This window comes from Neltuma alba, unplaced genomic scaffold, assembly GCF_004799145.2.
Source record: "Neltuma alba isolate B1F8T4 unplaced genomic scaffold, ASM479914v2 tig00013347_pilon, whole genome shotgun sequence".
Classification (NCBI taxonomy): Eukaryota; Viridiplantae; Streptophyta; class Magnoliopsida; order Fabales; family Fabaceae; genus Neltuma; species Neltuma alba.
Genome location: NW_021637615.1, coordinates 220,204 through 235,498, shown reverse-complemented (window position 1 = coordinate 235,498; position 15,295 = coordinate 220,204). Strand labels below are relative to the sequence as shown.

Here is a 15,295-nt window from a genome sequence, read left to right as displayed (position 1 = left end):
AAAAAAAAACCAGTAACATGTTTGTAAAAACGAAAGAATCAAAACAATTTTTACATTTTTTTTTTTTTATATTTTTATTTTTTGTTTAGAAAAAAAAAATGGAGAGAAACCTTCTCTTTTTACATACCATCCATCACATGCTACTACAGGTGAAATGTGATTTTTTATATTTTGTTTCAAATGTGATTTTTTAAAATAACTATTCAACCATTTTTTTTATTTTTTTATTCTCAAAACTTATTTTTAAAAACAATTTTATAAAATTCTTTTGGAAACAAGAAAACAAAGCATAAACAAACAAGCCCTTTATTACTCATTAATAGATTCGTGGCTTGCAATGATCGTCCTATTTTAAGAGGAGAAGAAAATTGAATAGATCACTGTTTAGAACGACGCTGCAATATTAAAATGTCATTTTCAGTAAGTCCTCCCCATATGCTAGGCCTCAACTCCAGAAATGCTGGTGGCCGCTGGTATACAAGTGACGCCGCTCTGATTAACATGGCCGCAGTTACAGCCCAGATCACATATTTCTTATTACCAACTTCATAATCAAAGAAATGCACTAGATGCTTCTTTCCCATCCGTTCTTTTTCCACAGCTCTCCTATTTTCATCCTGGATACTCACACCATTATGTCATATGTTTTATCAGAGTTCAATCATCTTGTCAATGTACGCAAAATTGTAAGTGAAAATCGGAATTGGAGTAAAACCTTGAGGAACATCTCCAATGGGACGTCAAATAGTGCTTCAACTTCATTTGGATTTAGCATTGGAGTAAAAGCATCCTTGTTTGACAGTATGCCAATAACAGGAGTTATTGTCACACCATACTGCACTTCAAAATACCAGATAGTCAGGAAAGATACTTATGTATGGCTTTAAATTAGGGTGCTGCAGAAGATTAGCAGGCAGATTTGGAATTACAGAATGAATGGAAATAGAAATTAGAATACATTGAGAGTCATAAACCTGTGTATCTGGGAGTTAGGATGACGAGAAGGAAAGGAATCCCACTAAAAATGAAAGAGAAAAGGAAGGGGAAAAGATGCTCAAATATAAAACATGGAAACCAACAGAACCGAAAGCTTGGCACACCTATCCTCCCTTCCGTCAATTATGGATTCTGACACAGTACATGTTAGGTAAGGATCGAGATTTGAGCCAAGGTTCTGGGCTCCTGGCCTGCTGATTTTTGCTTTCTGATGTGCAAGCCATTTGAATGATATAAAAATGAACAAGTTGCTAATTAGAGCCAAGAGTTATCAGGACAGAGTGCAGGTAGAACTCACAGAAAGCTCACAACTGTGGCAAACGATCCAAACTTCACTAGTTGGACTTTCTTGACAAATTATGTCTTATTTTTCATATTTTCGCCTCATTGACAATGAATCCAACATTCTGACCAGAAATCTTTTTATGCATGCATGTGTAACAATAACCACAGAATGCACATATTCCCATGAGATTCATTTTTCATTAGAATCACCGTCAATGTGTGTTTAAAAATAAAAAAGACACCCATAAATTACTAAATCCTAAGTCAGCAACTTATTTGCAGTTAAAATTAAGAATCAATCTTGATTTGATTTGAGATTTAGTAATTTCCCAGTTTCTTTCACGATATTTTTCCAAATAAAACTTGTAGAAATGCCAGTGAATAATCAATAGCAATACAACTAAACACTGGCGGATGCTACTAAAAGAGTGAAAGTTACATAAAACGAAATACGATGAAGAAAAAAAAAAAAAATCATGTTTATACCTTGGAGCCAAATGGCTCAAGAGAAGCAACAACAGTAACAAGAGAAGGGTCCAAACCAATCTCCTCCTTCGCCTCCCTCAAGGCCGTTTCCACATCTTCAGCATCGCCTTCTTCTCTCCCACCGGGCAGCGCAACTTCGCCTGCAATTGCAACCACACACACAAACACCTTCACTTGGGTCACTCCAACGACCGAAAAAAAACCAGAATTTCCGGCTTTTCAGAATCGAAAGAGACAACGGGAAGCTAATACCTGAGTGGGTTGACACAGAGACGAAGCTCTCAAAGTGAGAAAATACGCGCAAATTCCCGTCGTCCTCTTCGAAAAGGCAGATCAAGACGGAAGCTCTCTTGATGGGTCTGAATTGGCTTGACGAGTAATTGTTGAAACCGGCACGCTGGGGGATTCGTAAATGCTGAAGTAAACCCTGTATTCTCTGAGATATTCTCGGGTCTGCCTTATTCGAACCCATTTCACTCACCCTCAGACCCCGGTTTTTCCAGCGCGCCTAGAAACTGCGACACAGGAAAATGGAAGCAGTTCTTGCTGGAAGATCTAATTATAAATTTTTTTTTAATACCAGCAATCTAAATTAAAATTGCATCAACCCTTTCTCCGACTAAAAATATTTATGATTTATTTAATTAAGCTTCAGATTCTAAAGTCTGACCCTTTACAGGAGAAACGACAATCACCTTGGATTATTAATAATGAATTGCCTGTGAAAACAACATTCTATTGGAAAGTGTCGACCCAAATTATCCAAAGGCCAATTAATTAATACTCCTATTTATAAAATATTTTCACTATATTTCATACTACTTAAAAAAAAATCTTAAACTACATCAACTCTTTATTAAAATATAAAAATTTTTTCAAGTTTATTCATATTTAGTGTGGTATATATCTTTGTAAAAAATTATTTACACTATAATAAATAAATAAATAAAACAGTATGTTTATATTAAAAATTTAATAAAATAATTTATAAATAAGGTAAAAACAAAAAACATCCTCTCTATCTCGTAGACAGGACGAGGAGGATAGGAACTTTAATTGGCTCTCCAGTTGCATCGACCAAGCGACTTTGTTCGGTACTTCAACCAAATTGCTGCCACCCAGTAATTAATACTCTAAGCCTTGTGTAACACGTTCTCACCTACCAAGGATTAAATTGATAAAATTTGTCAATTTTTAATTTTACTAAAATTATAGGTTGTTAAACTTATGAGTTTAAGAAAAATTATAAAAAAGATGTAAACTCGAATTATAAATTTGTACAAGTTTACTTTTATTAATAATTGGTATTAAAAATAGGATTAAGGTGCATCTCTGATGTTTTTTTTTTTTTTTGCCTTAGTATAGGAGGCATTAAAAAATATTTTTTGATATAGGCGCATATAAAAAATACTTTAAGGTGCTGGATAATACTGGATGCATTTAAAAAATTACTTTAGTACCGAAAAAATATTTTAGAATGTTGGATGCATCTTAATTCTTTAAAAGTATATAATCAAATAATTAATATATAAAAATGACAACAACTTCATTTAAATATATTCTAAATTTAAATAATTGAAATAAAATCAATTAACATTCATAATTATCATATTCAACAAAAAATTTTGTATAAAATTCACAATAAAATCACTAAATATAATTAAATTCAAGAATTTAGCACGAGTCTAAGAGCAAGTTAACAGGATTTTGTAAGCTAAAATATAAAAATGGTAAACTCGGTGAATAAACTCATAAGTTTAATTTTATTTATAGTTAGCAAAAATTTTAAAACGAGCCAACATAATTTTACAAACAAAACATAAAAATGTTAAACTCGAAAAGTTAATTGGCAAGTTTGATAACAATATACACTATTTTCTTTATCTATTTCCAATAAAAATTAAATAAAGACAAATTAAAAAAATAAGTATTAAATATACTACAAGTAACTACAACCAAAACTTTCCTTTTTAAGTGATTTATATTTAGCATCCGAGGGGTCCTTTTTCTTCTTTTTACCATGAACCTAATTAATACTCTTCCGGTTCTTAATATAAGACCTATTTAACTAATTTGATTAAATTAAGAAAGTTATACAAGTTAGTTAATTATAAGAAATATGATACGTTTTTCTTAAAACACCATAATCATTTTTCTTAATACCCCCTCTCCCTCTTCTACTTGATTATGGTTGAGGGAGTATCCATAAGGGTAATGTAATTTAAGAAAATTGATAAATATAAGAAATGGGTCTTATATTTAGGATCAAAACCAACTCAATAATTGAACCCTATATTAAGGACCGGAGGAGTACTTCAAAGATCAATATTATTCATTTCCTTTTAGAATTTTTTTGCCAACCATTTTCCTTTTTTAATTTAACAACTTGGTAGCGTCTTCATTCCTGCATTGAGTTAGTATTTTGAATTGATTCATATAAACCAAGGTAATATATTAAAATTAGTTAATGTTATTAATAAACTTTTTTCTGTCAATTCAAAATTCTAGCCCAATCTTAAACTTTTATGTCAGGTTATCAACAACCTAACATAAAAGTATAAGATTGGGTTCTCATCACTATATAAGATTTGATTAAATATAGTGATGATAAACTTGGTGACGTCTTCATTCCTGTTTTGGTCAAGAAAAAACGTCTTCATTCCTGCATTAAGGGGGTGTGTTTGATGAAACCAAACCGTGGTTTGGAAAAGTGATTATGGAAAAAATTCTGGGGTGAATAGATCTGTGAAGAATAGATTTTGTAAAAAAGTGATTCTGAGAAGTGAGAGTGTTTGGATAGTTGTTATCAAAAGCACTTTTTATATATACAAATTACTAAAAAAAAGACATAAGTTAATATGATAATTACAGAAAAAATAGATTTTATGATATATTTTAATTTGAAGAAATAAAATTGTTAATAATATATTTTTTACCAACATAATTAATAATACATAAGATAATATAATTAATAAATAATTAATATGTATATATATTTATAAAATATAAGATTAAATATGTTTATCAAAAAATATGTTTATAAAAAAAATAACAAGATACATATCATATAGACTCTCACACTCTCTCTTTTTTCTCCAAAAGCAAAAAAATTTTGCTTTTTCCAAAACCATGGTTTTGGAGTCAAAACCATGGTTTTAGTTTTTAGAGGGGGTGTTTGGGTGATTGACACCCCAAACCATGGTTTGGCTCCCCTAAGTTAGCATTTTGAATTGATTCATACAAGCCAAGGTAATATATTAAAAATTAGTTAATTTTATCAATAAACTTTTTCTGTCAATTCCTATGGGATCCACAACCAATGCTCCACCATATATTTCAGCAGTCCTGCAAAGCCTCCACGTATTCTTCCGCATAGCCTTTTCAACAACTTCATTTATATTTTTTCGCGCATTGGAAAAGTGAAGAGAAAACTGAGTGCTTAGCTGAGTTGTGCATAATTTTTTTAGGCATCTTCTTCTAAAATAACATGTTGATGCATCTAACAGTTGACTGCAGAAGCAACATGCATGTTTCTGCCCTCAAGCTAACAAAACCAAAACCAGAAAATAGGCACTCAGAATCCGAAGTTGAGCTTAAAATACCCTGCCAACTTTTGAGCTTACATATAGTATGCAACAATGGAGCCCCACTCCTTTCCTTCCTTTAAATACATACAAATGGAAATAAGATTCTCTAGAGTGCAGGGTGTACTTTAAACAATAAAATGTATTTATTTTGAAGAATTAAAGTAGTGAAGTTATCTCAATCTCAATGCATTACAGAATCTTTGCTTACATTCTGGGGAATCTTGAACCTAGGATTTTGCTCCACAAAAGCTGGGGGCCGTTGATACACCACTGATGCAGCCCTAATCAAGATCCCAGCAGTTAAACCCCATATGAGATACTTTTTATGATTGGTTTCGTAGTCAAAGAAATGTATTAGATACTTCTCTCCCATCCACTCCCTCTCTTCCTGACAACGATTTTCATCCTGATTCAAGCAATGGCATCAGACAACCTGTAGATGAACAGGAAGAATGTAGAAGACAGAAATAGAAATTAGCGCAACCTTGAGAAACATTTCCAAAGGTGCATCAAATACCGATTCCACTTCAGCAGGATTCAGAACAGGTTTGAATGCTCTCTTGTCATGAAGTATGCCAATGACAGGAACCACTCTCAGTAGGTGCTGCAAAATGGAATTGGGAAATAAAAACAATGAAGAACCAATGAATTTTTAAAATTAGGAGCATCATTGATGGGTATTGGAAACAACTTCCTACCGAGCAAACAAATTAGGAAAACCACATATATTAAATTAAACCCATTAATCTAGTGCAGATATAGTGATGGTTTAAATCAGTTGGGTAAAGAAGGTCATTAGATCTCACAATTTGTAGGAATCGCAATGGCATCCCAGATGGCTATGTGTATTCATTCACAGGGCTGCACCATAATAAATCTAATACAGCTACTGCAAATGGTATATAACCCAACCATCAACTAGCAACATGCCATGACAGCTTTAATATTAATAAAATCTCGGAAAACTATACAGATTGAGAATCTCCAGCTTAAGCCACTAGGTACTGGTAACGGCCGTGGGTATGAATAGATTGCAGAAGGTCTCTGGTTTAAACAAACAATGCAACTCCTAAGAACCAAATGAAAGTAAAACAATTTTTGAAATGAATTATACTTTGATTCAGATGCACAAAGATGAAAGTTGAAACAGCTTTTGCATATCTCATATGGTTGAGTGTCTCCAAAATTTGCAAAAATAATTGAAAAAAGCATGATGCTTACGGTTTCGAACATGAATAAGAAAGGCCACACTTGTTACTTATCCCACCAAATAATTTCCAATCTTTTCATCCAATTACTACTCTCTGACATTCAGGAGTTCTGTTATGATCACAAATGAACAGAGTGTAAGTCTAAAGTGCAATGTATATCCTAACTAATTCTTCTAAGCACTAGTATCCCTAGGCTTGGCGCATGTAGAAGATTGTCTGGTCAAGCCACCATTTTTATGACAAGGCGTGCACATATGCTTGAATCTTATATGCCCATGCAAAATATATGGCCATGTCAGTAATCCACAATACTATGCAACTTTTACAATGAGTGATACCAGAGAAAATATTTTAACGATTTTCTTTAATTTTCTACACACAGGAAAAAGGTACCAAAATGAATCATGCAGTGTAAAAGATTATTTCTTGCATCTGTGGATGCCGCGAAAAGCACTATCCACAAACGTGAAACTAGTCCTTAGGCAACAGAAATAAGGTAGAACAGCGAATCATAATCCTTGAATCATTAGCAAAGGGTATATATCTCATTACACAGGTCAAATTCATTAATTGTCTCATGCCCAAATATCTCTAATCCTAATCTAGTGCGTAAGCCCCTAACTGGAGAAACTAATCCAGGAGCAAGAGCGATAAAATGCTTGACAATTCTGCATACATTTAACGACAAACTAATCAATATAATTTAGAAAAACCCGGGCTGTCACTGACCGCCTGAAATCCATATCTTCTCACATGAAAATATTTGACGAAACAATTATCATAGAATTTACTCCAAAATCTCTCGCAATCGATTACGGGAGAATCCTCGATTTTACAATTAGCCTGCCGGAACGTAGAAATCACCAAAGCGATGCCGATTATTTCAACTGATAAATTATCGGAAAGAATCATACCTTGGATAAGAATGGTTCAAGAAAAGTAACGACATTGACAAGCTCAGGGTCCAACCCAATTTCCTCCTTCGCCTCTCTTTTTGCAGTATCCTCATCATCCTTATCCCCTTCATCTGCTTTCCCACCAGGTAAGGCCACTTCACCTGTAACACAGAAAAAGAATGCTCAATTCCTTCCCTTTAATCAAACAGTATCAGGAATAAAATTTCCCTTTAAACATATCCTCATTGGATAAGCAGCGCCTATTCCTAACTCGACATACCCGAGTGAGTAGACAGCTTGGATGATCGCTTAGTTAGAATCACTCTTAGATCCCCAGCATCCCCTTCGAAGAGGCAGATCAAAACGGCAGCTCGTTTAGGTCTAAATTTTTCCGGGTTTTGAGCAACTGGAGTGGACGACTCTGGAAACCCGACTTGGGAAACAACCTTCCCCGCATTTTCTTCCATTGTTTGCTCATCGATGTCGTCTTGAAATGATGGGGGTTTGTAAAGGCGAAGCTGCTGAGCTAAGGCGAGGAGTCTCTGCGATTGCACATTATTATTGCTATTGACGCTGGAAGAAGGCTCCATGAATTTAGTTAGAGATGCTCTGGGTAACAACACGGTCGTCGATAGCCTTCTCAGGATCGAAAACCATGAATGGTTGATAAGTACCATCTGAATCAATTATATACTCGTAACTTTATGATTTGGATTGGTAGATTCCTTGACTGGTTGGCATCGGGGTTTAACTGCTATTATTTGCAACAACAACATATAACAACCATTTGAAGTCGAAGAGTTCGATGGATGGCAGCACTCAAGTTTCATGCCTTTTGTCTCTTCGTGATTTTCTGCAACAGCTAACCAATATGCAGGGAAGGTAGCATTAGCCAATTATCCTCACAAAACATTTCATAACAACTGCGGATCTTGGCCAGTCTAGAACAACTTGTCATTAAGATTTTTAGTAATTATTTTACTTATTTGGACCATACAATAATTCTTCCAAATTTTAAATGTTAATGGATGTAGACATCAATAAAATTATCTCGAATTTTAAATATAAAATTTAATTTGTAATATAAATTGTACTAAAACCTAAAGAGTTAGTATAAGTTCACTGCCAAGTATGGGTCCATGGGCAATATTTCGAAGGAAGAAGGGTCAAAAAATGCACATGCTGAAAGAAACTAAATTAGTACAAATTTGTTTTAAATTGATAATGATGACAATATTGATAATAAAAATAAGATTTATTGACTATAATAAACATATAATGGATATTAAACAAAATGTTATTTTCTCCCATCCTTAATATATTTAACTAATTTTAGTAGATTAAGAAAATTAAATAAATTAATTGTAAAAAAATGTCACGATCTCCTCAAAATATTCCCATTTAATATTGAGTTATATGTAACATGATAAGCCAAGTAAATTAATTTCAAAAATATAATAAATAAATAAATTAAAATTTTATATTTAAAACTAAATTCAAGCTGAAAATAGTTCTTATACTGGAACAGTAATAAGTACTTTCTTTTTAACGCTTCCATTTCCGCTCTTGTTCATCATGTTTTTTTCCTGCACAAAAAAAAAGTCGACTTGTATGAGCTAGTCTTGTTCCCTGGCAAATATGGTCAACGATCATAAAGGTGATATTGGGGAGTCACATCGAAGCTTTGGCGTATCCAACATTCAACGTTTGAGTTTGTGAGTTGCAAATTATGCATTTAAAATTTAGGCTTCGTACAGTTTATATGTTGGCTCCATCCTTGAAGGCGCCAACTGGTTTAGATGACAGCTTGGCTGTTTGTGAAATATCAAATTTATTTGCTTTACATCCACTGCAATCCTACTGGAAAAGAAAAGGAGGAAAATGAGCTGACATTAAATTCTTAGCCTGTTGGCTTCAGAAGAGAGAAAAGCCTAGAAGCAAAGGATGCTGAATAAACCAGAATTTACAAAATATTGTTGGCAAAGTTGTACCTGCAAACGAAACTGTAACAATCTGCAAAAGCAATACCACCCAGCTTACAAAAACTCTCTTACACCAAGACAACGAATAGGGCAAAGAAAATAAGGTTCTATCTACATTTCCAATTTTCTTTCAATATACATGTTTAGAAAAAGAAGATAGAAGGAAAACAGAAGAACCATCAACCAATCAATCACACTCATGCCCATCTGGCGGCCCATTCTCCACTGCCAAATTGTCTTCAGATTCACCAAAGTCCAGTATTCTCGAATTGGAAGTAACCGTTAACAAATAAGATTGCTTTCCTGCCTTGGCCTTCTGCAGTGTGGCCAACTGAAAATCAATTTGACTCAGCTCAAGTCATACAGTAACGGGTTTGATTCTCCTTAGGATTTATTGCTTTCCTCATGGAGCACATTTTTCTCTGTGGCAGGATAAGATAATCGCCTAGCTTTTGGAGTCACTTTTGAAGTCACTTTTGCATTAGCCACAGGAGGTTTAACTGGAACAGGTGTTTTCGGTGTTGACGGGTTCTTGTCCTTTTGAACCTTCTGAAGCTTCTTTGGCTGCCTAGTTTGAGCTTTCCTGTGGTTAACTGGCTTCTCAAGGACACGGCTTTCCCACGGGCGAGCAGCAATCCAGCGATCCTTCCAGCTCCAACCCCAATTAGCTTTGTTGAGTTCATAGTTACCGAGACCTTGGTTAGAGTTAGCCCTCCACTACAGTTACAAAGATATGCATGTGGTTTTCAGTAGGATCTGGTGACATAAAGCCAAATAGATTCAGTTCTAAGGTTAACCTACCTGATGAGAAAAGGCATAGGCCATGGCTCTTTCCCGCTTAACAGCTGCTTCTTCTCTATGATGTATCCTTGCCAAGGTTTCCTCCATGGTTTCAGAACCACCACTCCACTCCACCTGTCATTTGTTTCAACTATAAACTTCGGAGAAAGGGAAACAAAATTTGGTACAAACAAGCTAAAGCACCCAGTGAAATATTTCACTTACCCGAAATCACTAAATTTTATTTGAAGAATCCCACGCATAAATGGAAACATGAATACTATTTATTGGAATTAGATTTTGATAAAGTAGTCATGTTTTATTTATGCATATTTAGCTACGTCTTGACAAAATAAATCAGGCTCTGATACCTTTGTTAACATTGATAGGGGAGAATGGGAGTAAACAATAGTATTAACACAACCTTCAGGACCTAATTTATAGACCACTACCCCCTTCCTGTTTACTTAATTGCACTTGGCACTACTACTGCCACATATCAGGGATTGTCCAAATTAAACAGCATGAAGAAATTATTTCAAAACAACGAAATTAACACAGGATGGAAACAACATATTTGATATGACTGAAGGTCATATAGAAGATACAGGACAATAGACCCATCAATCAGAACAAGATAACAAGCTGCTACTAAAAGGACCCCCCCATAATTCCGACCATAGTTATAATAACTAAAATATTCACAGAACATATAGTAGAGATAAACAAATAGACCTTTAAAATGGAAACCATAATCTTCACAAGCCATCAATCCACAAGGCAGGAGGAAGAAGACTACCTCTAAACCATGAAGCTTTGCCTCAAGCTTAAGTTGAGATTCAAGCTTCTTCCGCCTGATCCTGTCTTCAGTGACCATACAGATTCGGCGAGCTCTAATCTCCGCCTGAATCTTGCTCCATTTATGAATATAACTTACAGCGCTGCCGGCTTGGTCTTTAACAGAATGACCTTGTATCTGGACCTTAAGTTTTGCACAACCTTTCAAACGCCGTAGAGATTTTCTAGCCTGCCAAATGAAAAATCAGCATTAGAAAATTAACAACAATTACAAACTTTGTGCTATATGTGATGCAGCATCTCTCAACTTTAAGTATGCATATTAAGGGTTATAATCAACATAACACCTACTGACTGAAGTTGTTGTATTAGATATTTTACATAAACTCAAAAGCAGCAAGTTTTTCCATTTTTATCAGTAGATATCAAACCCTCAGAGATAAAAATTGAGTCTTAATTAAAAGGTTGAATTATTAATGTTATTCAAAGTCTTCCCAAACCAAGCTAATCCTTAAAGATCATACTGCACATCCAACAACTGGTTATAAATGGCGCAAAGATGTCAAGATACAGTTCACAAAAGAGCTCCAAATACAAGAATATGAAGAACAGGCTCTATATTTTAAGTCACAGAGTTCTTATTCCAGCAGACATATGGGGGAACCGATTTGTTTTGGTTGTCACAATTTGCAACAAGACGAAGAATTTGAACATCATTTCTTCAGCCTCCAGCCTTCAGCTTGAGCCTGGAGGAATAAACTATAAATGAAGGCTCATTCTTATGTCCTTGCACTATGCACTACCCGTACACATGGATAATGTATAAAAATAAAAGAAACAGGCTGGATTGAAGGATTAAGAAAATCATTTTGTTAAAATATCAAAATTACATACCAAATAGGCCCGGAATGCTGTCTGGATCATTGTTGCAGCAATAGTTTCAACTGATACGCCGGGTGACACAAGATTAGAACCCTTACCGCCATTCGTTAAATTACTAGAATTTTTTCCTGCATAATTCTTCAACTTCAATGCGGTTTGTTTCTTGGAGGCTGGAGATCCCTGTCTCAGATGGAGATAGAAACTTTCATGTTACGGCAGTCATTAGAAACCCTGTGAACTCCAAGTACATTGTAATAAAAGGCATTGCTGCTAATAATTATCCGGGTACGTTAAGCCCTTGTTAACATAAACTATCAACCATATTTATCATGCCAAACTCAGACAAAAATTTACAGTCCATAATGTCATGTTTGAAAATTAACATAATTTAAAGGTGTATAGTGGTCTAGACTAATTATAAAACACTATCAGACCAGTTTAGCTCTTCAATTTTTAGCATCAAAGAAGAGTATTTTGATAAATCGTTGACATCAAATAAAGAAGGACGGCAGAAACTGAAGAGCCAACTTGCTGACAAGATGAATCCTCAATAGTAAATTTTATGTCCATATCGTGAAGCATTAGCACCAATAAACTGAATTATTTAATTAATCTTTGTATATACATTTAAAAGACAAAATTTATTTTGAAAAGACTAAACTAACAGTCTAAACTGACGTGAGTTAATTCCCACCAGGTTAATTGGAGAGAAACTAAATGACAGAAAATGGAGTGTACCTTTGCTTTCTTTGAATTGCCTTCTTTTGATTTTCTTAAGCTAATTATTGTCTTAAACCAATCACCTGAGCCCATTCCCGATGTGAAGTAGCTTCTTTCAGATAAGCATAATCCGGGAAGAAGTTGTGATGAGTCTAACAAAAAATTAGCATGTGATTCAAGAAATAGGGATTTAGTACATGAATCATAATCAAAAGGAATTAACTGATATGCACAAAACTAACAAAGATAGAAAATGTAATGGTAATAAAACAACATTGAAAATCTTGTCCCTCTAGTTTGTGTTTTCTATATCAAGTTAAAGTTACGTTTTTAAACAATAAACTCTCTTAAGATTATGTTCCCATAATGTTTGGTATGAAGGATTTGGAGGGGAGGGGAGGGAGAAGGAGGGATTTTAATAATTTTTCCTTGTTCGGCAAGATAAAAATTTTAGGAGGGGAGGGAAATTTTTTAACATTTTCCCTCCCCTTCCCCCCAAAATTGGGAGAATTTGGAGGGAAAAAGTAATATTTTGGCATGTGTTGACTAATATAACCATATTATTTTCTAATAATCCCATGTTACCCTTCACTGCCGAATTGTATATGATTTGATATATTTGTGAATTCAATCATGCCTCTCTTCCCTCACTTATATGCTATCAAATATGAAAAAGAAAAAAAAAATTTGCTATCAAATGTATTTTAATTTTCAAACATTCAAAACAAAAACATACAAATAAGTCATTTATGTCGTCTTTGAAAAAGTTATTTGAATACTCATATCAACAACATAGAGAAAAATGAAAGCTGGAAAAAACATACCCAAATTAAATATATTTACTTCATTAGACTAGATTTTGGATATAAATATAATTAAAATTATTGGATATATAGTATCTATTAATTATGTGTTATCATTATATTTATTTGATTTTTCTAACCACAAAAAGTTGATCTCATATATTAAATATTATTTATAATTATATTTTATTAATTACTCTATAAAATTTGTAAAAATCAACTTAAATAATATAAGAACAAAGTTGTCCATACAAGAATTTTGTCCCCTCCCTTCCTAAACCAAACAAGATAACATTAGAATTCCTCCCCTCCCCTCCCTCATATTAATCCAAACAAAGTAATATTAAAATCTCTCCCTTCCTTTCATCTCTTTTCAGTCCTCCTCTCCCCTCATATTAATCCAAACACGGTAATATTAAAATCTCTCCCATTCCTTTCATCTCTTTTCACTCCATTAAAATCCCTCCCCTCTCATTCCCTCTATTAAGCCAAACACATCTAAAAGACTGAAAACTGGATATCTTTTTGTATGCTGAGCTGCTTGTGACCGAGTTCATTATATTTTATATGCATATTGATATGTCTGCAGCTACAGTGGAAACACTATTTGTGCATATATAACATCCACCAGCACACAAACCATCATGGCATCGTCAAAATCATACTCGTAATTATGATAACAAATTAACAGTAACAGGGTGTCCCAGACCTAAAAACGAGACGGAAGCTCCAGAAGGTCTTATCACTAAAAATTGTCAATTGATTCTGTTACCGATTACCTTAAGATCAGAGAAGCAAACATTTAACCTAGTGGAACATAGTTTGTAAAAGCATAAAACAAAAAGATGCAGTAAAATTGCACAATTTGAACAAAATTATAGCTGTTAGTCTATTACTCTATGTCATGCTGTCAGAGCTAATCCCAACAAGGTAACAACCAGATGGTTTCTTCAGCGTATATGTAATCCCAACAATAATTGTCCTACTAACTAAAAATTTAAAGAAGAAATAAAAACCGATAGAGGATACTGGATTCCACATCTAGCTCATACAGTGATCTACTTAACAGAATGATGGAGAGATGGATCAATTAGTCAACTGCATGAAAACAATGCATATTTGCTTATCAAACGGATACCTTAAAACCCACCTCACACAATAACCAAAGAAGCAAAAGGGGATTCCCAGAATAACAATAGTCAACCCACTTATGAAACCGAAACAGTGCAAACAAAGACGAGCAAGAAATGAATCTGGGAGAGAATGGCATACCAGAGAAGAAGCTGTGAGGCGTCTAACCACACCTTTTCGTACTTTGGCTACCAGGAACTCGGGTGGAAAAAAGAGGCAGCAATAATATCGGCACAAGTAAAGAAGAAGGAAAGCACAAGACGAAGAGAGAAATAGTCAGAAAAGAAATAAAAGGTAGGTATGAAATATGGATTGCCATGGCCCAATACCACCTTTAATTTTCTCAAACGATGTGGCAGATGAGAAATAAAAAAATATGATGACAGCATTCTCTTTCTTCCAACCCCCAATATCAAAGCCTTAACCGACGCAAACGTTCCCACTCAGAAGATATCGTGTGCAGTGTAGTACAGCGTAACGCATGGCAAGCATCGTTTGTTGGTTGGATGTTGAGAATTCAACAGGGGTTGTCACAGCGACAGCAGAACAAATCGAAGCGGCATTTGTGATGGTGATGGGTTGCTTTGATTTCTGAGTATCGTGTGGGGCTGGGGGTCAATTTGTATTTGTAAAAACAAAGAGAGAATTCGGTTTCAATTATTGGCCATGTAATTGGATGAAGTGGAAGCAGAGAGGAAGACATCCCCGAGGGAAATGCCGAGTCAAACCAGATTATCA

At 34.4% G+C, this 15,295-nt stretch overlaps 3 protein-coding genes across 4 annotated transcripts; all 3 read right to left on the bottom strand.

The window, feature by feature from the left end:
* Positions 1-290: 290 nt before the first annotated feature.
* LOC114736593 (nudix hydrolase 15, mitochondrial) lies at positions 291-2,239 on the bottom strand. Its single transcript, XM_028924452.1, has 4 exons — positions 2,020-2,239; positions 1,768-1,907; positions 716-835; positions 291-617 (listed from the first exon to the last, which is right to left on the bottom strand). The coding sequence occupies exons 1-4, from the start codon at positions 2,237-2,239 to the stop codon at positions 378-380; spliced, it is 720 nt and encodes a 239-aa protein (XP_028780285.1). The 3' UTR covers positions 291-377.
* A 3,108-nt stretch (positions 2,240-5,347) lies between these two features.
* On the bottom strand, positions 5,348-8,332 carry LOC114736599 (nudix hydrolase 15, mitochondrial). The gene is made up of 4 exons (XM_028924459.1): positions 7,742-8,332; positions 7,480-7,622; positions 5,839-5,958; positions 5,348-5,760 (listed from the first exon to the last, which is right to left on the bottom strand). Exons 1-4 carry the CDS (start codon positions 8,136-8,138, stop codon positions 5,536-5,538), a joined length of 885 nt encoding a protein of 294 aa, XP_028780292.1. The 5' UTR covers positions 8,139-8,332; the 3' UTR covers positions 5,348-5,535.
* Positions 8,333-9,390: 1,058 nt separating this feature from the next.
* On the bottom strand, positions 9,391-14,948 carry LOC114736598 (protein IQ-DOMAIN 1). 2 transcript variants are annotated; one of them, XM_028924457.1, is made up of 6 exons: positions 14,699-14,948; positions 12,642-12,775; positions 11,916-12,083; positions 11,023-11,250; positions 10,245-10,358; positions 9,391-10,160 (listed from the first exon to the last, which is right to left on the bottom strand). In XM_028924457.1, the coding sequence occupies exons 2-6, from the start codon at positions 12,714-12,716 to the stop codon at positions 9,828-9,830; spliced, it is 918 nt and encodes a 305-aa protein (XP_028780290.1). In that variant the 5' UTR covers positions 12,717-12,775; positions 14,699-14,948; the 3' UTR covers positions 9,391-9,827. The 2 variants fall into 2 exon arrangements, with proteins under 2 accessions (XP_028780290.1, XP_028780291.1); XM_028924458.1 differs by lacking the exon at positions 14,699-14,948 and adding an exon at positions 14,577-14,592.
* Between the last annotated feature and the right edge of the window lie 347 nt (positions 14,949-15,295).

Bases quoted from the DNA above. Each gene is read 5' to 3' on its own strand.
- LOC114736599 (XM_028924459.1), bottom strand. From the start codon at position 8,138: ATGGTACTTATCAACCATTCATGGTTTTCGATCCTGAGAAGGCTATCG. The intron at 7,623-7,741 runs GTATGTCGAGTT...TCTGTGTTACAG, and splicing joins CAAGCTGTCTACTCACTCGG to GTGAAGTGGCCTTACCTGGT. The intron at 5,959-7,479 runs GTATGATTCTTT...TCCATTTTGCAG, and splicing joins TTGAACCATTCTTATCCAAG to CACCTACTGAGAGTGGTTCC.
- LOC114736593 (XM_028924452.1), bottom strand. From the start codon at position 2,239: ATGGGTTCGAATAAGGCAGACCCGAGAATATCTCAGAGAATACAGGGT. The intron at 836-1,767 runs GTATAAACATGA...TTTGAAGTGCAG, and splicing joins TTGAGCCATTTGGCTCCAAG to TATGGTGTGACAATAACTCC. The intron at 618-715 runs GTTTTACTCCAA...GTGAGTATCCAG, and splicing joins CATTGGAGATGTTCCTCAAG to GATGAAAATAGGAGAGCTGT.
- LOC114736598 (XM_028924457.1), bottom strand. From the start codon at position 12,716: ATGGGCTCAGGTGATTGGTTTAAGACAATAATTAGCTTAAGAAAATCA. The intron at 11,251-11,915 runs GTATGTAATTTT...TTCATTTGGCAG, and splicing joins CAGCATTCCGGGCCTATTTG to GCTAGAAAATCTCTACGGCG. The intron at 10,161-10,244 runs GTAGGTTAACCT...TTGTAACTGTAG, and splicing joins CCTATGCCTTTTCTCATCAG to TGGAGGGCTAACTCTAACCA.